The 24,145-nt window shown below is 41.7% G+C and overlaps 2 protein-coding genes across 2 annotated transcripts; one reads left to right on the top strand and one right to left on the bottom strand.

Moving 5' to 3' along the window:
- The first annotated feature begins 2,523 nt into the window (after positions 1-2,523).
- Positions 2,524-4,641, top strand: RASD1 (ras related dexamethasone induced 1). The gene is made up of 2 exons (XM_043975313.1): positions 2,524-3,160; positions 3,542-4,641. Exons 1-2 carry the CDS (start codon positions 2,875-2,877, stop codon positions 4,090-4,092), a joined length of 837 nt encoding a protein of 278 aa, XP_043831248.1. The 5' UTR covers positions 2,524-2,874; the 3' UTR covers positions 4,093-4,641.
- A 3,761-nt stretch (positions 4,642-8,402) lies between these two features.
- Positions 8,403-23,767, bottom strand: MED9 (mediator complex subunit 9). The gene is made up of 2 exons (XM_043977827.1): positions 23,355-23,767; positions 8,403-8,638 (listed from the first exon to the last, which is right to left on the bottom strand). Exons 1-2 carry the CDS (start codon positions 23,765-23,767, stop codon positions 8,422-8,424), a joined length of 630 nt encoding a protein of 209 aa, XP_043833762.1. The 3' UTR covers positions 8,403-8,421.
- Positions 23,768-24,145: the final 378 nt, after the last annotated feature.

The following is a 24,145-nucleotide window of genomic DNA, read 5'->3' as shown; positions in this document are numbered from 1 at the left end:
CACGTAGCCATAGAGACAAGGCATTTAAAGCACATGTTCTGCCCAGGTAAGGCTCCATATGAGCTTGAGCGGCCTCTTTTGTGTCTGTCCTTTCGTGATCTTGGGTGAAGGATCCCCGTGCAGATGAGGCCAGCCTTGGAGACAATCTTGTGAGTTGTAAAGATTTGGAGGTCATGGGTCCTCTAGGTTTGGAGCTAAATATTGTCGAGGGAAGATTCTCCAGTAACTACTCCAGTTCACTTGGAGACAATGGTCACAGAGAAGATAGCCATTGTACCAGCAGACGCTTACCAGGATTTGTTTGGATAAGGCAGGGCCGAGATGAAATGGAGTCCTGCAAATTTCATTATGTTCTGGTGAGGTTTGACTATCAGCCTTCCAGGAGATTGATTATAAGAGGAGTTGTAAATCACTAAATCTTGTTTTAAGTTGATCCTGGTAAGGCTGCTCACGCTTAGTGTTTCTTAAATATCTTGGGATAAATTACTATCCCATACCTGATTCACATCGTGCACCATATAGGTGTTATTGTTCCCCTTTGAGAAACTCTGGATATGAGCCATAATCTAAGCTATGAGTAAATCCTCACCCTCCTCAATTTGTGCTGGAGTTGGAACTTAAGCAGCTAAGGAGTTTAAGAGTAAGGAGCCTAGGAGCAGCTAAATGGCAGTGGATAGAGCACCAGCCCTGGAGTCATGAGTACTTGAGTTCAAATCTGGCCTCAGACACTTAACACTTACTAGCTGTGTGACCCTGGACAAGTCACTTAACCCCAATTGCCTCACTAAAAACCAAACAAACAAACAAAAAAAAAGAGTAAGGAGCCTAGCCTTGCCATTCCTGCCTACCTCACTCCTCTAATTAGAGGCCAAGTTCTCCAGGGTTGAACACCCTCCCCCCCTTTGGTATTTGGGTACAGAACAGGGAGTAGGTGAAGTACCCCAGCTCCTGTGGGCCCAACATTGGTTCCTTGTTGTTAAATGTTATGCAGTGTAGATACGCTTTACCAGCTTTAAAGCTATATGACTGCTAGCTATTACTTGAGTAAATTAGAGACATAATAATTAAGTGCCCCAAATGTACCAGAGCAACAGTAAATCTTATAGGAACTAGAAGAAGGGATGGGGGAGGGAGTGGCACGGCAGTGGCATGGAAGTCTTCAGGAGCCTGGGCTTGAATCGAGCATTGAAGGGGTGGGATTTGAATAGGCAGAGAGAAGGTGAGGACGATATTTCATATAGAACAAAGGGATACTCTTAAGTAGAAGAGCAAAGAAATATGGAGGGCAGTGGAGCACAAGCTAAATGGTGAATCGGGAAGAAAGACAAAAGGCTTCAGTAGGTAAGCTGAGGCCAGCTAGTGACCTTCCCGTGTAGCAGCTGTCCTGGCTGGAAATTTGGAATCTTTCCTAGCATCCCTGCCTACCTTGTCACTAGTCTTGGGATGCATCATTCTGGGCCACAATTTTCCCTTCTGGGGGGTTTTCTTTTGTTGGTGGCAGTGAGTTGGTTGGTTTTTTTTCCCCTCTGTGTCTCCTGAGGTCAAGATGTCCCTCTGCTTCTCACAGAGCAGAGGAGAGCAAAGAAAGTAAAGTGGGCTTAGTCCTGGGTCCAACCTAAATCCTCTCACTCTGGAAAGCTCCCAGCCGCTAGTAACTAGCTCTGCGGAAGAAGGCTCAGTAAAAACTCAGATTAGAGAACGGAGTTACTTCTAGGGTCCGCAGCCTTCTGGCGCCTCCTAGCGGACCGCGTCCACATAGCCCCACAACCGAGTCCCGGTTCCTAGCCCTACTTGTACCTCATCTGCCTTAGCACACACTCCAGCCGGGCTGCCCGCTGCTGTAACCAAAAAGAAGGGGGAAAAAAGAAAAAGGAAAAAAGCGACTGGCCAAGGTTGGACGTTGTCTCCGGGGGCGGGAATAGAGGAGGCCGGGTCTCTCTATAGTAGCTCAAAGTTGAACTTTCCGGGAACTTCTGTCTCCCACCCACCATCAGCCCGAGGGGTCCTTAAAAAAAAAAAAAGGTCCCAGATCCCAGAATCTCCCCGGGTTGAGTCCGCTTCTTAGGAGCAAAGAGAAGCCAAAATCCTATTTGGCCCCCTACAATGGGGAACCCGGGAAGGGAAAGTCCCCACTCCTGAGTCTTCCCAGAACTCCATCTCCTCCTCCCGAAACCTTGCCCCTCCCACACATCATTCCCCTCACACTAGGACCCTAGCTCCTCTGCGCCTGACACATCGCCCCCACCCCCAACATCGCAGGAACCTTGCCCCTCTGGCACTTCACCTCCCGTTACCCCAGAACCCTTTTCCTTTTGTTCTCCCCCACCCCACCGCCCATCCCCCCGCGTCCCCGACCCCCGTCCAGATTGAGTGAATTCAAACAACGCCATCCAGGAGGGCAAAGAAATGGACTGTGCCTGGACGGAAACCCGGACTCAGTTTCCCCCTCCCAGGGCCCCGGAGGTCAGACTGCGAGAGGAGCCAGTTAATTAAAACCAAGGAAAAGGACGGAACTATTCCCGGGAGCCCGGTCCCCGCCAAGCCCAGCCCTGCCCCCCGCCCTGCACTCACCAGCCAGAGGCGGCCAGCCCTGGCTTGACGCACAGATGCTGAGAGGGCGGGGCGGCCGCCCTTGGTTCTCTCTATAAAAGAGGCAGCGTCGGCGGAGAAAAGCAGAGTCCAGCTTTCTTTGCTTGAGAACCCGAGCCCGAGCCGAGCCTGACGAGTCTCTTCCCCATCTGTCGGTTGTGTTCACCTGCAGCCATCTCTACCTCAGCGCCCCTCTCCGCTCCTGGTGTCCGGGCACCAGTCAGCCTTTCCCCCCTCAAGCCCCTCACTTTCTCGCTCTTCCCTTCGTGTCTCTTCCTGCCACAAATGAAACTGGCGGCGATGATCAAGAAGATGTGCCCCAGCGAGTCGGAGCTGAACATCCCGGCCAAAAACTGCTACCGGATGGTCATCCTAGGCTCTTCCAAGGTGGGCAAGACGGCCATCGTGTCGCGCTTCCTAACGGGCCGCTTCGAGGACACTTACACGCCCACAATCGAGGACTTCCACCGAAAGTTCTACTCCATCCGCGGGGAAGTCTATCAGCTGGACATCCTCGACACTTCGGGCAACCACCCCTTCCCAGCTATGCGGCGCCTCTCCATCCTCACAGGTACGTCCTCCACCTTAACCGTTCCCTCACCGGAACAGGCAGCGCCCCTTCTCCCCTAGCCAAGCATCTCTGCCCCGTCCTGCCTGGTCCTGCCCTTTCCACAGAAGCAGTTGGCAGCTCTCCGAGGCTAAACTCAATTCGCCCTTCCCCGAAGACATAACGATTCTCCAAAACTTGGGTCTGATGTTCAGTAATCTTAGAGGCTCGGCTTCTGCTGGCCTGTCCCTTCTCTTCCCCTCTGCCCCATGGTCTGTGACCTTCCGTTGCAATCATCCTAGAAAGAGCACCCCCACCCCCGCACACCCCACCTCAGTTATAGTTGTTGCTGGTTTGCTCAGTCGACTAACCATTTCTCTTGTCTTTTTTCCCTCCCTCTTGCAGGAGACGTCTTTATCCTGGTCTTCAGCCTGGATAACCGAGATTCCTTCGAAGAGGTGCAGCGCCTTAAGCAGCAGATTCTAGACACGAAGTCTTGCCTGAAGAACAAGACCAAGGAGAACATTGAAGTGCCCCTGGTCATCTGTGGCAACAAGGGGGATAGGGACTTTTACAGAGAGGTGGAGCCCAGAGAGATAGAGCAGCTGGTTGGAGATGACCCTCAGCGCTGTGCCTACTTTGAAATCTCTGCAAAGAAGAACAGCAGCCTGGACCAGATGTTCCAAGCCCTCTTCACCATGGCCAAACTGCCCAGTGAAATGAGCCCAGACCTTCACCGAAAGGTCTCAATACAGTACTGTGACATATTGCACAAGAAGGCTCTGAAGAACAAGAAACTCTTGAAAGAGGGTAGTGGAGGTGGGCCAGGAGAGGCCTATGGTATCGTAGCTCCCTTTGCCCGAAGGCCCAGTGTCCACAGTGACCTCATGTATATCCGGGAGAAGGCCATTGGGGGTAGCCAGGCCAAGGACAAAGAGCGCTGTGTCATCAGCTAGGAGCCACCCACTCCTCTTACTAAGCTAATAACTAAAACAAAGAAGATTTCTTTTGTTTAAGTGGTTGACCCTTCCCTGGTGGCATGGGCTCCAGGCTGGCATCTGACCTCCAAGTCAGCTTCCCTGGGGGGACTTACCATATGGCCTTCCCCACCCTGTCTTATGGGGTCGTGGTGGACTATGGGTGCTCTTCCTTTGGAGCACTTGAAACTTGGAAGAAGGAAAGAAATGACTTCAACTGGAGGGCCCCATCAGAGCCATGGTGGGGAAGGGGAAATGCCATCATAGGGGGTGTTAGGAAAGGACAGAAATGAGAATGGGCTGGGGGGAGTGGTCTGGAAGTGTGCAACTTCTCATCTGTTTTGCCAGAATACAAAAAAATTAAAAAGGGAGGTGTTTCCTAATATAAGACTCCCGAACTGCCACAAATATCTGGCGAGATCCTCTTCCCTCTGGTTGCCAACTTGGGATGTGGTTGAGGGTCAAAAATCCCAGGCAACCCAACAAAAGCTAACTGTGTTTACATGTGTTTTCAGTGGAAAATAAAAAGGAAAAAAAATATTGCACTTTATAGTAGATATGTTGTCATGGACATGAACAAAATCCTTTTTTAAGTGTTTATACTGTGTGTGAAAATGTTATGGTTATTGTTATTAATTTTTTTTAGCAAAATAAAATCATTAAAAATGGAAAACTTGCTTTGCCTTCTTTTTTTTAATGGCAGGGGTGGGAGAATAGAGAAAACTGTTTTCCACTACTGTGGAATTTAAATCTCCAGCCAGTGTTATGACTTTTGCCAGAACTCTGCTATAAAGTTTTGGCATTCTGAAAAAAACATCAGCACTAAAAAAAAAAGAGAGAAAGAAAGCAAGCTGCCCTCAAAAAAAGCAGATAATTCAAAGGCAAAAACTGTGCTTCAAGGAATCAAAAGTGGCATGAAGCCTTTCTATTTGTGGTAATACTTTCATATGTAAGAAGAGCATAGAGAGTGCTAGGAAAAATGGAAGGATTTCAGTATCTTTCTAACCAAACAACTATTCTTCCCTGTCCATTCACATTTAATCTCTATCTCTTCTTGTTTATTTTAAGTTAAATGGTCTTATAAAAAAGGGGTTTTCTTGTTTCTTAAACTCACTTCCAAATCATTCCAAGTAAGTATCTAATATGCTGTGTGTGTAGTTCTCAGTGCCAATTACTAATTGTATGACCTTGGACAAGGTATGCAATCTCCCTGGCCCTCCATTTCCTCCTCTGTAAAATGAAGGAGTTGGATTAAATAAACTCCCTAAAATTGCTTCCAGCTTAAAATTCTGTGATCTTAATATTTTCCATTTTCATTTTTTCCTTTCTGACTTTTTATGGTTCCAATATTACATGAGTTGAGCTGAGTTTATTTCTTTGGTTCTATTGACAGGGCAATGAAAACTTTCTTTTGAATAAAGTAGAAGCAGACAGATGTTCACAAAGGCACAGATGTCCTAGATGGTTCAACAAGTATTTAATGGGCCCGAGGTTTTCAAGCAAATGAGAAGCAGCAAAAGTGTTAAGACTCAGACCCTCTGTATATGAAAAGGTATTTCTACCTATGCAAAATCATCCACTTATAGTATGATACTGAGGAACAATAGTAAGTAGTGGAGGTTTCAGATCATGAACATTAAGCTGCTACAATGTGACAAACGTCACTATCCTATCCTATCCTATATCCTATAAGCAGGAGTATGTTGGTAAATGTTTAATAACCCAGTTCTCAAGAAATGTGCACCAGACACACTTTTCAGTTTAATCTACATTATTGACATTTTCTCCAACACTTTAAGTCTAGATAATCAACAAAGCAATGAGTCAAACCCCAATTTTTTACATTTACCAATTTCTGAGGTGTAAAAGCTTGTGTAAAAGCTTAAGTTTAATAAGAGAGAGAAAGGGAGAGACAGAGAGAGAGAGAGAGAGAGAGAGAGAGAGAGAGAGAGAGAGAGAGAGAGAGAGAGAGAGACAGGAAGGGAGAGAGGAGAGAGGGAAAGGGGAAAGGAAAAAGGAAAGGGAGGGGGAAGAGAAGGAGAAGGGGGAGAGAAAGAGAGAGAAGAGAGGAAGGGAAAGAGGGGGAAGAGAAGAGGAGAGAGACATTCAGACAGACTGAGAGACAGAGAGAAACACATAGCAAAAGACACAGGCTTTTGATACATAAGGTTAATTACATGTTTTAAAAAGTCACCAATACCAGACAACTTAACTAACCCCAGAAATGGGTATTCACAGATAGATGATAAAACTAGGTGGTCCCCTGATGTAGCCTGCTCAAGCAAGCTTGTCTTTGAACCTGACATAGAGCTCTTTTCGGGGTATTCTGACAGAGCCTTAGATTAGGCCCACATACTAATTACTATAAAATTTCCAGAAAATCATGGATTTGGTTGAGAGGTAATATGCGACATAGGGCACAGACAGCCTGCCTCAGAGCCAGAAAAGGCTGGTTCAGATTCTGCCTCTGGCATACACTGTGTGACCCTGGGAAAGTAGTTTAACCTGCTGGTGCCCCGGCAGCTCTCTCAGACTCAAAGGTTCTGCTGTGCAGTGGCAGAGGGCGCATCCTCAGCCAGGTGTTTCCTATACCATGATAGCACAGGTCTAGCTCCTCTACCAATTCCTAAAGGGTTTGGTCAGTAAGAGGTCACAAGGTAATACTAGTCTAAATGGCCTTTGCTTTCTCCCCAACAATCCAGTTCATTTCAGACCTTCCTGTTGAGTGGAAAGCAACCAAGAACTATTATCCTCCTACACTGCATTGTCCACTGCTGCCTTTTTATACCAGACACATTCTAGCTACTGTGGGTGAGCTCTTGGCTCCCAATAATTCACTAAACAGATGCCTGAAGTTCAACTTGCTGAAGACAGGAACTTCTCAGACTTAACCCCTTCCAAAAATATTCAAAGAACACTTTCCAGCAAGTAATACATGCACAGCACCCTACCAGGCACTTGACTGGATTAGCAGAGGTTAGAAACCCAAACTCTTGCCCTAAATAATATTAACCTGCTTTTCTCTAAGAAGTTGCAGGGAAGCAACTTCCGATGCCAATTTCACGGTCAAGGAAATCAGTACAAAACCACTGTGGTCACCCTGACAAATCAGAGGCAGGACAGGGAAAACATGAAGGCACTTGACAAATATTTGAAAAACAGAACCAAATTGCAACTACAGTGCCTGAGCATATTCATAACACTGTCCCACACCCAAAGATGTGAGTAATCAAAACTGCCATTTAGATAAGCCTTCCAATTAAATGTGTTGGTTAATAGTCAGTCCTAGGAGACCAGAAAAAAATTATTGATTTTTTCCCCCAGGGTAACAATTTGAATCTGAACATTGGAGGGGGCAGGGAGCAGGGGGCAGGGAGAGGACTTGTGCTCACCCAAAAAATCATTTTGCTTATTCAGTACAGAACCACCTGCTCTTTCCATCCCAAAGGATAATTAGAGCTGATTTGGCCATCCTGGCATAATTGTTTACTCTGGCACTAAAAGTGTGGCCAAATGTGTTAATTGAAGACAGCAGGGGACAATCTAACTGAGTAGCAAGAATTTGTAGGCATAGCAAGACCTGGATGGCATGAGGGCTTCAGTAGCCACCTCACAGGTTCACTGACTGACACCCCCACTGACGCCGCTAACTTCACTGGCTCAAACATAAAGAAAACAAGCTATTTAGGGCTCTGACACTGCCATGAACAGGGGAAAAAAAAATGCAAATCCTCCCTGTGGTGTCTCCATGCATTCAAAATTAAATTCATTCTCACAGAGCCACCCATTAATCACATTAAACTCAAGCAGCACAAAGAGTAATTTGGCCAATGAATTCTACGCGAAAGTTTCATGAAACTTCCATCAATAGGAACAGTATGTACCTCGTACACACTGAACACAAGCAAGGTGAACAGAGTGTGGGATGGGAGGAGAAAGTAAAGAATACCCTCCTTCCCACTGTGTCCTCCAGCACTGCTGTCAGAACCAGAAAATGTGACAGATGGTTACTTCCCAGGAGGCAGCCATATAGGTTCAGCCCCCATGAAAGTATACTGCTCACTTCCATTAGTAGGCCTTTAATTCACACCAGAAAATGCTTGTATGCATGCCTCCGACTAGCCAGCCGCCACGGTGACCTAACCACTGAGCACAGCCAACAAAGGAGTATGAATAGAGCTGCTCTAGAGAACTAGTAGCTGCGGTCCATACAGAACCACACCAGAGGGGCGGGGGAGGGAAGGAAAAGTGTAATCTCGGCTTTTCTGGTTCAGTTTTTGTCACTCCTGTCACTGTAACATGCCTGCTTTATTCTTTGGGGATTTCAAACATACAGAGACTCTTATATTTTTGCAAAAGTTCATTTTTGGTTCTGACTTGTTCCCGCAGACTCTGCAGCTGCTGCTGTTGCTGTTCTGGACTTGAATTGATACCGGGCATAGTGCTAATCACTTTTCTCATCTCTTGGAACTTGGTCTTGAGAGCAGTCAACTCCTGGTGCATGTCAACGCTGTCTTTGTCCATACTGCAAAAGGCAGAAACCAAAGGTTAGCAATGATGGCTGGGAACAAGGATATATTGTGTCTACAACCCCATGTGGGGTTGGACTAAATACACACAGCAACTGATAAATGGCAAAGTTAGTTAAAATATGGAATTTGCTTCCATTTAGGACACTCCTCATAGATGACAATATTCCCCAACCCCTCAACCGTGAGATTTTAACAAGCTGGCAACAGCTAAAGCCTGAAGGACTGGGGCTTTAACTTGCTACTATAAAGGCTCATTGCTCTAAGAGTGATTATCTGCTTTAAAAAATCAATTCTACTATTGGAATATTTTCAATAAGAATAAGACCTATCTTATTGTTGAATAAACTCAGCTAAACTCCCCTTCCTGGCTTCAGACCAAATTCTCTTTTAAGTATTTTTTTTAATGAAACAATATCTACTCTCAAAGAGCCTACATTTTATTAGGGGAGACAGCATATATACATATAAATATATACAAAATAAACACAAGGTATTTAGGGAAGGAGGGCACTAGCAACTGGAGAGATGAGGGAAGGAATGTGATGTGTGAGAAACAAAGAAAAGATCAGTTTAGCTGGACTGAGGAGTGAGGTGACAGTAGTAATATGATGAGGCTGGAAGGACAGGATGGGGAAGAAGAGTAATACACATTTTACCTGAGTAGCAATAGGTAGCCCCTGGAATTTACTGAAGAATGACATGATCCAACAAGAAAGAAAAATCACATTGCCAGCTGTGTGAAGGACGGCTTGGAGTGGGGAAGAGACTTGAGGCAGGGAGACTAAGGCAGCCACTGAAATAGTCTAAATGCGAGGTGGTGAGGGCCTGAACTAAGGTGGTAGCTCTGAGTAGAAAGAAGTAGTCAGAAGAAAGAAATGTTGAGGTGTTAGAAACAGTAAGATTTGGCTGGATATGTGAGGAGAAGGAGAGTAAGGAGTGAAGAGTCAGGGATAACACTAAGGTTACAGACTTGACAGAGGGGAAGAATGGTGGTGCCTTCCACAGAAACAGGCCACCTCCTAACAAACACCTTAGCAGCTGGACCAGAAACCATGCCCTGGAAGACTTAACTATTTCAACTCCACAATTTCCTACCCTGGACCACCTTGGTCAAAATTGGCCAGTGCTTCATGTGGCCCACTGGCTCAGGGCAGTTCCAACCCAACCTCACATTACTCCTTAGCTGTCTTTTATCGGCTGCCTGGCCACTGAACATATAACCTGCACTGTCCTCTCCCCATCCTCCTTTAATTAAATCAATACTGCATTACTATTGCCCTATGGTTCTACTAAGCATATCTTTCATTTTACAAACTACAATATTTCTCTGTGACCATCATTCCTTCTTAAGTAGTTTTAATAATAATATTTTTACTTAAAGTTTTGAGTTCCAAATTCTATTCCCCCTCCCTGAGGGGGTAAGCAATCAGATATACATTATACATGTGCAATCATGTAAAACATTACCATATTAATCATTTTGTACAAGAAAACTTGAATAAAAGAAAAAAATGAAAGAAAGTGAAAAAAAATAGCAGGCTTCAATCTGTGTTCAATTAATATCAGTTCTTTCTTTGGAGGTGGATAATATGATTTCTCATTAGTCCTTTGAGATTGTCTTGGATCACTGTACTGATGAGAACAGTTAAATCATTCACAGTTCTTCATCATACAATATTGTCATTGTGCACAAAATTCGCTTGGTTCTGCTTACTTCAGTATACATCAGTTCATATAAGTCTTTCCAAGCCTTTCCAAAATCATCTTATTCGTCATTTCTTATAGCACAATAATATTCCATCACCATCATATACCATAGCTTGTTTAGCCATTCTCCAATTAATTGATGGACATTCCTCTGATTTCCAATTCCTTTTCTTTTAGTGAGGCAATTGGGGTTAAGTGACTTGCCCAGGGTCACACAGCTAGTAAGTGTCAATTGTCTGAGGCTGGATTTGAACTCAGGTACTCCTGACTCCAGGGCCGGTGCTCTATCCACTGCGCCACCTAGCTGCCTCTGATTTCCAATTCTTAACCACAGTAAAGAGCTACTATAAATATTTTTATACAAATAGGTATTTTTCTCTCTTTGGGGGTGTCTTTGGTATATAAACCTAGCAATGGTATTGCTGGATCAAAGGGTATACATAGTTTGATAGCCCTTTGGGCATTGTTCTCCAGAATGGGTGGATCAGTTCACAACTCTGACAACAGTGGATTAGTGTTCCACAGCGGAGGAATTTGAGTGATGGTCTATCTAGCAGATCAGAGCTAGCCTTATATAGCATTTCAAGTTTTGAAAAGTACTTTATAGGTTACCTTATTATCTCAAACGAGACTGAAAAGTGATCAGACAGGTAGGAGAAAAATCAAGAAAATAAACCTAGAGAGAAGAAAGTATTCAGGAAGGAAACATGTTCAACAATGTCAAATGAAGAACAGGGGTTAAAACAAAGAATGAGGACCAAGAAAAGATCATCATATCTGGCAACAAGAGAAATCACTGCCTTCCTTGTAGCCTACTCTACACTGTTTTATTACAACTCACCTATATCAATGTAGCTGCCTAACAAGTTGTTCATGTGCATTTAAGGGGGGGAAAAGAATGTGTGGATAAGCTATTGAAAACAAGCAGCTGACTCAATGAAAACTAACAGTTAATTCAATAAGCTGTTCTAAAATTAGGCCATTGAGGCAGAAAAGGGGAAAAATTGTCAATTATCATTTTTAAAAATAAATTTTCTTTCCTAGTGGGGACATTTCAGACCAGATGGTGCTAATTCATTTTATTATTCATTTTTCCTGAGCTTACGCAGGCAGGGTAAGTTGTTTTTTTTTTTTTCCAAAGGTAACATGTTACTCCCCTCTAAGTCAAATAAATGCGGCTGACTATTAACTATTTATCGATTGTCTATATCAGTACAAGAATAGAACTTTTATTTTAGGAACCAATTGTCATCTAACCATTTAACTACTACTTTCAATCTGTTGTACTCAATTTAAATAACTAACCAATGGTACATCTTATGCTAAATTCCAGGAAAAGGGCAACTGTTTTTCTTGAAAATTACAAATAATTTTGAAGATAACTAAATAGGGAGAATTTTATACAATTTTTAAAAAGAAGTAATCTCAACCAAGATCCACAAGCAAACTCAAATTATCCTTGCTGACTAGGTTATCATCATTTGTTCAGTACTGTTCAGTCATTTAGTCCCTCTGACTCTTTGTGATCCCATAAGATTTTGGGTTTGTTTGTTTTTTTAAGCAAAGATAGTGGAGTGATTTGCCATTTCCTTCATCAGTGGATTAAGGCAAACAGAGGTTAAGTGACTTGCCCAGGGTCACATAACTAGTGAGTGTCTGAGGCCAGATTTGAACTCCCATTTTCCTGACTCCATGACCAGTACTCTATTTACTGAGCTGTGTAGCCATTTAGTTAATGCTAAAAAAATAAAGGAAAGCTGTCTAGTGTGATGTAAACAAAAAAGGACTTACCTAAAATTAGTCTGGGAGACAAATTATGCTCCTTCTTAGCCCAAAGAAGAAGATGGTTTAATTAGGGTTGAAAATATGAATAACTGGCTAAGTTATTAGTAACTTTATTACAAATAACTTATTAAAGACATTCATATATCCCTACATTTCAAAATTTCAAACATTTCCAAATCTCAAAGGTCACCCCATTTCTTAGGCCCCAGTAGTGCTTCAAGTAAAGTCAAACAGGTCTAAAGATAATAACAATCAATATGAAATTGTATTGTAAAGAGAGAAGCTGAACTGAAAGGAGGTCATACAGTGTGCAGAGAAGAGTGTTCCTCTCCACTGAAATCAGCCCCAATTGGCAGAGTAATTCTGTAGAGTCAAAACAGCACAAAGCTCTTAGGGTGAGGAAAACACTATATTCAGGAAATGCCTCACACTCAGTGGGGACCCTTCTAAGCTAGGACTACTCAAGCAGACCCCCCCCCAAAAAAAAAGCCTTTCATACAGTTACCAATCCTCAAAAGTGAACAAAAGAAGCAGACTTTAAATGGGCCTGGGCTTTTGTATTCAAGGTTAGTCATAACCCTACCTTCAGAAAAAAAGATTAGCAGAACATATGAGGGTCAAGAAGAATAGGAAGAATAAAATAAGGCCAAAGTCAAGAGTATCTTAGCATCATTCCAATATGCTCCAAAAGGAAGCTAGAAAACATAGCTAGTCATTTGACAATTAGAACTGTATTTGTTATTAGTTCTCCTATGAGATACTTTTTTCATCCTCAAAAGCCAACCTGTCACTTAACCCCCATTGCCCTGCCAAAAAAAAAAAAAAAGTCAACCTGGTTGAATAATGACTGTATACTTGGAAAATCCTAGAAAATGAACAAAGATATTGAGTGAGACAATAACTTCAGCAAAGGTGAAAGCTACAAAATAAATCCTCAAAATCAATTGCCTTTCTGTAATGTAAGAACAAAATCCAAAAGGCAATAATAGAAAGTGAAATTTCATTCTAAATAACTGCAAAATACACGAAGAATCTGGGGACCTATCTATTAAAGCAAACAAAAGATTCAGTTACAAAGTGATTTTTTTTTAAGTGAGGCAACTGGGGTTAAGTGACTTGTCCAGGGTCACACAGCTAGTAAGTGTAAAGTGTCTGAGGCCGGATTTGAACTCAGGTACTCCTGACTCCAGGGCCGGTGCTCTATCCACTGCGCCACCTAGCTGCCCCACAAAGTGATTCTTAAAGAAATAAAGAACTTAAAAAGCTAGAGGAATATTTAGTGCTCATGGCTGTGAGCCATGCCAAGACAAAAATGACAAAACTCCCAAAGTTAAATTAGACTTTGAATGCTATACCGAGCATTTATCAAAGGAATACTTTATAGAACCTAAAAAAATTCATTTGGAAAAAACAAAAGATCTAGAATATCAAAGTAAATTATGAAAAGAGGTAGGGACAAAAGAATAATACTTCCAGATCTCAAACTATATCATAAAGCAACATTTATTAAAACCATCTGTTACTGCCTTAAAAAAGAGAAAGAGAAATCAATGTAACTAGATGAGGGGGGATCTGAAACAACGGGACTCAACAACCCAGCATTCAATAAAGCATTAAAACATAAATGACTTAGGAAAGAATGTCCTATTTTATAAAAACCTCTGGGAAAACTAGAAAGCACTTCAGCAGAAATTAGACTTAGACCAATGTTTTATACCGTATTCCACAATACATTACAAATGAATACATGACCTTAAATATTAAAGCTCAGATTATAATTAAAAAAGGAACAAATATCATACACACACATACATATATATCTCACAGCTATGGATACAAGATGAATTAATTCTTAACCAAAAAAATGGTTGGAGAGAACTACAAAAGGTAAAATAGATAACTAATTACATGCAACTAAAAAGCTGCACAGACAAATTTATTCACCTAGCATAAGAAGGCAAGCAATCTCTGTAGTAAATTTCTCTAATAACTGTTTGATATCCAAGAAATAGAAAATATGTGTGTGTACATGTATAAAATAAAAACCATTCCCTAATAGATAACAGATTGATAAGTAATGAAAGGATATAAACAAACAATTCTCAAAAAAATTGCAAACTATTAGCAACCACATGAAAGAATATTCCAGATCACTAATAATAAAGGAAAATGCAAATCAAAACAACCCTGAAGTTTCACCTCACTCCCTGGAAAGTAGCAAAAATGTCAAAATATGGCAATAATCAATGTTGGAGGGATTATGGGAAGAAAGGCAAACTGGTGTACTGTTGCTGAAGCTGTGAATTGGTACAATCATTTTGGAAAACAATTTAGAATTATTCAAATAAAATGACTAAAATGCCCATGCCCTTTAACCCAGAAATTCCATTATTAGGTTTATACCCCAAGGAGCCACTGATAAGAAAAAAGTCTCTAATATACCAAAATATTTAGAGAGGTATGGAAAGATCTATATGAACTGATGCCAAGTGAAGTAAGCAGAGCCAAGAAAACAATATATACAATGACTATAACAATGTAAACACCACAAACATACATGTACACACACACAAATCAAAAGTGAATGTTGCAAAATTATAAAAAAACAAGCAAGGTTTAAGAGATATGAGAAGACATTTCTAATCCTCTCCTTTGCATGCACATATTTCCAGACTTTTTCAAAGCATTAATCAGTTATGCTAATTTTTCCCTCTTTATTTTGTCTTAAAAATACCATATGTTAAATGGAATAATAATATGGAAGGGGAAATGGAAGAACACTCAGTGAAACCATAGTGATGTAAAAAATAAAAGATGGGGAAGCTAGGTGGTACAGTGGATAGAGCACTGGCCCTGGATTCAGGAGGACCTGAGTTCAAATCTGACCTCAGACATTTAACACTTACTAGCTGTGTGACCCTGGGCAAGTCACTTAACCCCAATTGCCTCACTAAAAAGGAGAGAAATGGTTAAAAGGCAAGGGAAAGGATCAGGATACTGTAGCACGATGGGAACCAAGAAATAAAAGATCACAGAAGAGAACTGAATAAAAGCAAATGATTTGGCAAAGAACTCAATTTAGGGGCAGCTAGGTGGTGCAGTGGATAGAGCACCGGCCCTGGAGTCAGGAGTACCTGAGTTCAAATCTGGCCTCAGACACTTAACACTTACTAGCTGTGTGACCCTGGGCAAGTCACTTAACCCCAATTGCCTCACTAAAAAAAAAAAAAAAATAATAATAAAATAAAATAAAAGACAACAATAAAAGCTGATTTTTGATATACCACAAGGTTCAGGCAGTTATATTCAAGAATTGTCAAAATTATTAAAGTATGACTACTTTGGAACAAAAAGTTGTAATAAGAGGCACTACAATTTAATGGTTCTCTCAAATGATATCCACAAATAGCACTTTCTGGTCACTCTCTTTGTTGGAAATTGGTTGAAGAGGCGACAATGGCCAATGACACAGAGTATTTCTGGAGTAGTATGGGAAGGCTGACAAGCCCCTAATGGGCAAAATGCTCATTAACTACACTGGGTTGGCCATATGAAGTTACACAACCTGCAGCAATCCTAGCATAGCCTCCAGCTTAAAAGAGGTACTAATGTGTGTACCAATAGGTCAACAACATCATGTTTTTCTTTTTTCCTTCCTCCTTCCCTCCTTCCCTCCCTTCCTCCCTTCCTCCCTCCCTTCCTCCCTCCCTCCCTCCCTCCCTCCCTCCCTCCCTTCCTTCCTTCCTTCCTTCCTTCCTTCCTTCCTTCCTTCCTTCCTTCCTTCCTTCCTTCCTTCCTTCCTTCCTTCCTTCCTTCCTTCCTTCCTTCCTTCCTTCCTTTTTGCAGGGCAATGAGGGTTAAGTGATTTGCCCAGGATCCCACAGCTAGTAAGTGTCAAGTGTCCGAGGCCGCATTTGAACTCAGGTCCTCCTGAATCCAGGGCCGGTGCTTTATCCACTGTGCCACCTAGCTGCCCCAACATCATGTTTTAAAGAACCAAATCTCAAAGATCTTACTGACCCACCCTGACCATACTTGGATTAATTTTAAGTCATTTGGCTCAAGATGACATTGGAGTCCTGCTGGAATAGCACAGTGGACAGGGGTAGCTTTCTCTCCTGGTATTCTTAAAACCAGATCAAACCACCTCTGTGTGGAACCCTACCATTCTTGGCATTTTCATTAGTCATGGTGACTGGGCTTATTTTCATGACTGAGGCAAGTAATTTGCTCCAAACAACATGGAAGAGAAACTGCGGTACAGAATTCCAAAACTAGAAATTTCAAAACTGAGGTCTGATAAGAATTTGGAACACCATCAACTTTAAAATGTACTTCCAAACAGGCAAAGACGAAAAGGCAGGAATAGTCAATGCTTCAGTGGTTGCAGAATGACAAGAACATTAATGGATTATTGGTGGAGTTATAATTGGTATAATCATTGTGGAAAGCAATTTGGAATTATGCTAAAAAAAGTAAACTAAAATGTCCATACCCTTAGAGATTCTACTGCTGGGCATATATTTGTCACTGACACAAAGAAAGGATTTTTTATACACCAATTATTTATAGCAGCACTTTTTGTCAGTGCAAAGAATTGGAAATAAAGTAATTGTCCACTGATTGGGGAATGGTGAGCCAAATTATAGTACAGGAATATAATGGATTCTTACTGTGCTATAAGAAATGACAAATATGACGAATACCAGATTTAGAAAAAGTGATGCAAAGTAAAGCAAGCAAAGTCAGGAAAACAATATACAGTTACTACAATCTTGTAAATGGAAAGAACCACTGCCATAAAACAATCTGAGTGAAAAATTGAAAGAACTTATAAAGAACTTATATAAAGAACTTGACTCAAAAAAAGATAAAAGATACTTCCCCCTGCTCCTTTTCAGAGGTAAAGGATACAAAGGTGTGAAACACTGCATATAATGTTAGATTTTTTTTTGATGTGTTGATTGGTTTTAATGATTTTTTTCTTCTTTAGTTTTTGGATTTTAGGTTGTTTTTTTGTTTTTAAAGAGCCAGAGTATCCCTAACTTGCCGAGACTGGTAGTATGGCACTGGCACCTGGAATGTTTGATCAAAATCCATAACTGTAGGGGCAGCTAGGTGGTGCAGTGGATAGACACTGGCCCTGGAGTCAGGAGGACCTGAGTTCAAATCCGGTCTCATACACTTAACAATTACTAGCTGTGTGACCCTGGGCAAGTCACTTAACCCCAACTGCCTCACCAAAAAAAAAAAAAAAAACCCATAACTATAGAAAATATGACCTTCCATTTTCCTCCATTTTTTAAAAAATGGTGAGGCAATTGGGGTTAAGTGACTTGCCCAGGGTCACACAGCTAGTAATTGTTAAGTGTCTGAGACCGGATTTGAACTCAGGTCCTCCTGACTCCAGGGACAGTGCTCTATCCACTGCACCACCTGGCTGCCCTCCATTTGTTTTTAACGATGTGACTTATTATATGTAGGTCCAATTGGAATTGATAAGAGATGAGATCCAAGATGCTAACCAAAAACCTATTTTTCATGCATCTGCTTTTAAGTTTTCATAGTAATTCCTATTAAATTAATAAGTTCCTTCCCAAAGCAGTTTATATTTTTGGATTTTGTGAAATGCTGTGCAATTTTGTTTTTAAGTCTTTGCTTAGTTTATTCCATGGATTTAGCACTATAGTTTAAAAAATCTATTTCCAGGTAGTTTTGATAATTACTGTTTTGTGGTAGAATTTAAGATCTAGTCATCCCAAGCCCACTTCCTTCCTATTATTTTTATTATGCCTTTTATTATTTTGGACCAACTGAATTTGCTATTATTACTCTTGGGTAATTTGATTAGGATCAATAGAAAGACAGAGAGAGAGCATTCATTAAGCCCTTACTGTCAGGTACTATGCTATGCAACAGACTATAAATACAAGCAAGGGAAAGAGTCCCTGCTCTTAGTGAGCTTATATTCTAGTGGAGGTCTTAAGTCACTCCATAAAGGTGAACCTGAAAGGGGAGGAAGGGCATGGGAACAGCAGGGTTTGGATCTATTGGTCAGAAAATGAGGTAGAGGCTTGGTTCAAGGTAGCATAAGGCAAAAGCTCACTCCTCCAAGGCCATGGTAATTCCCAGAGAAAGGAAGTCCAAGTTTTAGATGGAGAGGAGGTAGGGAACAAGTCAGTAATGGAAGCAGAATTATCTGGAGCTAGTGGGCAGAAGATTTATTTAATAAAGTACTAGATCTGTTCAATAATATGGATAGCATTGTCGTTTTCACTTTGTTGCTGTAGCTTGGCTATGAATGCTAAATTATTTTGTCTCTTTTTGTTTCTTTAAAAATTGTTTTATAGTCATACTCATCTAAGTACTGCTGATGTCATGGGAGAATTAAACAGAATTTATCTTATTTCTTTCTCCCGTTTTTTTTTTTTAAAGAATATCCCCAAAGACTGATGATTTTTATGGAATCATTTTGATTCTCCTACTTTACAGAAGCTATCCAGCTATCTTACTTAATTTTTTTCATTTATTCTCTGAGATTCCTGCCATAAGCCATCATGTTATGTGCAAAAGGTTGCCTGTACCTTCAATTTCTTCTTATCTTATTGCTATAAGACAATATGTATTATCTTATACCTGAGAGCCATACAGTATAGTGGCTAGAATCAGGAAGACCTGCATTCAAGTATCAACTCTGAGATCTACTATGTGGCCTTGGGCAAGTCTCTTAACCTTTCAGCACCCATAGGAAACTCTCTAGGATGATAAATTGAAAAGCAGGTGCTAGTCTTCATTTACAGAGGAAATTCCCTACACCAACAAAATCACAAGACAAAAATGGATATAACTAGCATTTCTAGCACTGTCAAATAGGAATGAAGGCAATGGGCATCCTTGCTCTCCCCCTGACCCTGAGGAAAGGTTCCATTGTTTTTGTTAAAAATAATTCTAGTGGGGCAGCTAGGTGGCACAGTAGGTAGAACACCAGCCCTGGATTCGGGAGGACCTCAGTTCAAATCCAGCCTCAGACACTTGACACTAACTAGCTGTGTGACCCTGGGCAAGTCACTTAACCCCCATTGCCAGGGAAAAAAAAGGAAAAAAATTTACAAAAATAATTATAGTTATTGGTTTTAGATATACTTTTGATCATTTTAAGGAAATTCCTTTTATTTCTATGCTTTTCAGTGATTTTTAAAAATACAAATGTATTTTGTAAAAGATTTTCAGGAACTACTAACATAAACATAATTTTTTATATTCCTAGTTTTCCTAATGACTATCTATCTATTCCTGGTATAAATCCACACTGGTTATAATGAATAATTTTTTGAATAGAATACTGTAACACTTTTGCTAGTACTCTTAACTATTTTTGCATTGACATGCTTTAGTAACATTAGTCTCTAATTTCTTTCTCTGCTTTCTCTTTCCCTGGTTTGGGTGTCAGGACCATATGTATCTCAAAGAGGGATTTTCATAAGATTTCTTCTCTCTTTGTTTTTTTTTTTGGTAAATAATCGATCACAGTATTGCCTTATATTAATCACTGGTAAATTCACTTGGCCCAGGACTTAACCCGCCCCCCCTCCCAATTTTGAAGTTAATTTATTGTTTGCCCAGTTTTTCTTTCTGCCTCAGGAGGTGGTGAGTTCCCTCTCATTTGACTTCCTCAAGCAAATGCTGGATAATAATTTGGTAGAGATGTACAAAGAGGCAGAAGTTGTACTAGATAGTTTCTGAATCCTTTCCAACTTTGATGTTTCTGTGACCTTACAATCAAAAGAATTATAGCTTCAAAATTGTACATTTTACAGATGGAAGGATCTGAGATTAAGAGGATTTAAATGACAACACAAAATCACACTTGTAGTATGTAGCAGAGCCGTGATTTGAACTAAGGTCTTCTGATTTTAAATCTAGCATGATTTCCACTCAATGAAAATTCAGTTTTCAAAGTGAATACTGAAATGGGAATTTCTTCATTCACTCAACAAATATTTATTGAGTATCTGCTATATTCAAAACACAACGTTATACAGGATGGGATACACAGAGTTAATTATCTTGTACAGGTGATAACAGATACATACTAGTAAAATATTTACAATAAAATACTAGAAATTATATGCAAGAGCAAACTCAAAATTGGAAGGAACTTATGTAGTCAAAGCCCCTCATATTACAAGTGAAGACAATGAGTCACAGAGAAGCTAAATAATTTGTCCAAAAAGAGCAATTTAACTGAGCTAAGGGAATCCAGGCCATCAGACAAAGGAGACACATAACAAAAGCAATAAAGGATGAAGGGCCACTTTTGGATCAAGGAAGTTTTGCACAAAGTCCTATTCTATTGCTTCATTTTGGCATGCATATGGAGCCTGGTTTTTCAAAGGTCATGCCAAGGTTAAGCATAAGCAGGTTTTTTATTCTGGAAAAGCTTTGGGTATAGTCCCAACAACAGGTTGAGTCTGCTTTCCAAGAACCAGCTACTTGGTGATAAATTTTTTAGCCATGGAAAACCATAAAACAAAGAAAAATACAAAAAGGCCTTCAGTCCTGTGTGGCCTTCCTTTTCCTTCTTCAGGAATGGTGGTGGTGTGTCAGAAAAAGGGACAAAGGAAACATGATTTTTATCTAACTTGACTATTAGTACTCTAAATGTGAAATTCTTGTCCAATGACCAGTGAGCAGTGAAAACCACAACTTTTAAAACTGCAATGATCATAACATATTCCTGGAACAACTGAATTGTATGAATCTTAAACTTCTCATTGTAAATAACACCACAAGAAATGAGAAAGATGTTACAATTAAATAAAAGGTTGCTTTTCCCAAGTACTCCCTAAAGAGGCAAATAAAGAGACTGGCAGAATTGGTTTTATTGTGAACCCAAAGGCAAGAAGACACAAGATTTCTTTATACATTTGGCCATCTTGTATTGCAGTGCTCAAGACAGTATTTGCAAAAAGGCCTCTATGGAAATAACTGCAGTTTACGTACCAACATCTGTTGCAGAAGATGGAGTAGAAAGATCCTGTAAGAATTTGATAAAATACTGCAGATTACAATTAACATCTTCAGGTGACACTCAGTGACCTCAATGCAAAGGTGGGAAAAGGGGAGGATGGCAGGGAATTTATTGAAAAATGTATCAGGAAAAAGATGTGAGAGGGGCCAATGACTTTTAGGCCACATTTAAGCCTAGGGGTAGGCATGGATGAGTTGTATTCTGAATCCTGATCGGCTCATAGATTTCTGGGTATTGGACGTCATCAAGAAAGTCATTGTGGAGGAAGTTATCATGTGAACCTTACCTTGTGAGAAGAGTATAATTTTGAGAGACTAAAATGGCAATGATTGGGGGATACAACATAGGCAACAGTAACAGTGAGAAATCTGACTGCTTACTTGCAGAAAAGGTCCCCAAAATCCAGATTATTTGTAGTTTAAGGCTGATGTTGGGGACTAATAGGACATGGGATGGAAAGAATGGAAAAATCACAGAATTTTAGAAATAGAAGGAACCTTAAAATTTTCTGAGTCCAACCCTTTCATATTACAGAGAAGGAAATGGAGGTTCAGTGAAGTTGTCATTCTACCAGTTAATCATAGATTTGAGATTAGAACACAGGTCTTCTGTGCTCTCCACACTTCATGTCACTTTTCCAGTCTGAGGCTAATATAGAGGAGGGGAGGAGGGCCTTAAATTCTTAGTAAAAATAATTATAACGACAGATGTAAAAGCCTCTACAAATACAAGATGCTACATTATCTCATTTGATCCTTCCAATTCTGATTGCCAGAGAAGAAAAAAAGAAAAGAGGGGCTGAATGATTAGCTGGATGAGAGGGTACTGAGCCTAGAATTCATGTTTGGGAGTTGGGGGGAGGAGGGGAGAGGCTGATCAGAGAAGTAAGAGTTGAATGGAACAAGAAAAGGTAGGGAGAAGTTAGAACCCTAGAATGTTATAACTGGAAGGGACCATAGATGTTACCTAATCTAACCCCTTCATTATGCAAAGAAGGAAATTTAGGTCCAGAAGGGGGAAGTTATCCAATCAAATAAGGGACCAGAAACTCTTAGGTCTTCTAACTTCTTGTACATACTCTTTCCGATACTCAAAACTGTCAGGAATTTGATAGTAGGTCAGTAAGTGGTACCAACTGTATACAGCTCAAATATTGTGGAAAGATGAAAAAAAGAAAGGTATTCATGCTGAGCTGTAGGTTGGACAACATGACTTCATGGCCCCTTTCAGTCCTGTGATTGCTGGCCACACTGTTCCTCTCCCCATTAATTTAATTAACATAAAGAAATAAAGACATGGATTATCATACTGGGTCAATTCCAATACCTAGATTAAGTCTCTGAAGGGGCATTAAGGGCTGATTGTATCCCAGGACATCAACTTCAAAGGAATCTCTGACCCCCAAATATCACACTAGGCCTTTAAGTTCCTATCACCCCATTGCTAATGCCTTCCCTCTGAAATTATCTTCCAGTGAAAAGCTCTACATATTGCACGCATAGTTTTGGTTTTTTTAGCATGCTGTCTCCTCCTTTAGAACATGAGCTTCTGAAAGGCACGGAGTGTATCTTTATTTTTTTGCCTTTCTTTCAATCGCCAACTCCAGTCCACAATGCCTGGCTTACACAGTAAGCCCTCGTTAACCTTGTTAACCTAGCACAGTGTCTGGCTTACACGATAAGCCCTAGATTGATTTAGCACAGCGCCTGGTTTACACAGCTGACACTTAATACATGCCTGTTGCCTAGGCACAGTACCTGGCTTACAAAGTAAGTGCCTAATAAATGTTTGTTGACTGATGAAGAGCTCAAAGGATGCTCGGAGGTCGGAGGAGTATAGCTCTGTAGCTTGGAAGAACCCTCCCTTAGAAGTCATCTAAAGGCCCCCCCTCCACTTTACAGTGGACACCATCGGGGGAGGGCTGGACTCAAACTCGGATCCTGCACTCTTCACTGAGGCAGGTAAAGCCATCATTGGTTGATCTCGTTTCTTTACCATGGCAACACGTACACGGCAGAGACCCACATCCTCTGAACTTACTAGAGATGCGAAGGAGTACGTCACCCCTGGGCAGTTTGTTCCTGAGAAAGGTGGCGAAGGAGAAGGGGGGGGGGGGGGGGAGAAGAGACGAAAGGGAAAGGGGAGGGGAGAAGGGGGGAGGGGCGCTCGCGCGAAGAGCACGTTACCATTTGATGACGTCATGTACCAAAGGCAGGAAAGAGTAGGTCTCTTCCTCCTTGAGGCCCGGGGGCGGAGGGGGCTGAAGAGAAACCGACGCCGGAGGCTGCTGCTGTGGCGGTTGCTGCTGCTGCTGCTGCGGCGGCTGGGGAGCTGGCAGGGGCTTCTGCTCCTGCAACGGTGGCTCCTGCGGTTGCGGCAGCGTCTCCTCTGCCGGTCGCCCGGAGACCACCCCGACGGAGGCCATGGCCGTTGGGCCGGCGGACCCGGCGCTCCGTAGATTATCGCCGGGGCCTAGGCGAGAGTCGCTTCTTTTACACGTCACTGGGCGCGCGGCGCCGGGGCGAGCTGGGTACGGGAGAGGCCGCGAGCCACCGTGGAGTCCGCCGCCCCGCCCCCTCCTGCGCCTTTTAGTGCGCATGTCAGGGGTTTGTGGCGGACCGAAGGAGGGGCGATGCGGGACATAGGAGAGGAGCGGCGGGGCGGGGCTTTGTGGGGGGTGGAATTGGCTGTTGCTAAGCAGCAGGGTAAGCCTGTTAGCTTCTAGCCCTCACCAATCAATCAAGCGTTTATTAAGCTCCTCCTACGTGCCAGGCATTGGGCTGAGTGCTCTAGATACAAAAAGACAAAAGATAGTCCCTGCCCTCGAGGAGCTTAAAATCTAATGGGGAAAATAACAGGCAAACAAATACAAAGGAAGATATATACTGGATAAATGGGAAATAATTAAACGAAGGAAGGCATTGGAATTAAGAGGGGTTGAGGAAGGTTTTTAGTAGAAGGTGGGATTTTAGTTTGA

The sequence above is a fragment of the Dromiciops gliroides genome, chromosome 1 (genome assembly GCF_019393635.1).
Source record: "Dromiciops gliroides isolate mDroGli1 chromosome 1, mDroGli1.pri, whole genome shotgun sequence".
Taxonomy (NCBI): domain Eukaryota; kingdom Metazoa; phylum Chordata; class Mammalia; order Microbiotheria; family Microbiotheriidae; genus Dromiciops; species Dromiciops gliroides.
The sequence above is the reverse complement of the archived record's forward strand: the minus strand, read 5'-3'. Positions and strand labels throughout refer to the sequence as shown.

Bases quoted from the DNA above. Each gene is read 5' to 3' on its own strand.
- RASD1 (XM_043975313.1), top strand. From the start codon at position 2,875: ATGAAACTGGCGGCGATGATCAAGAAGATGTGCCCCAGCGAGTCGGAG. The intron at 3,161-3,541 runs GTACGTCCTCCA...TCCCTCTTGCAG, and splicing joins GCGCCTCTCCATCCTCACAG to GAGACGTCTTTATCCTGGTC.
- MED9 (XM_043977827.1), bottom strand. From the start codon at position 23,767: ATGCGCACTAAAAGGCGCAGGAGGGGGCGGGGCGGCGGACTCCACGGT. The intron at 8,639-23,354 runs GTAACGTGCTCT...TGCCTTTTGCAG, and splicing joins GTACATGACGTCATCAAATG to TATGGACAAAGACAGCGTTG.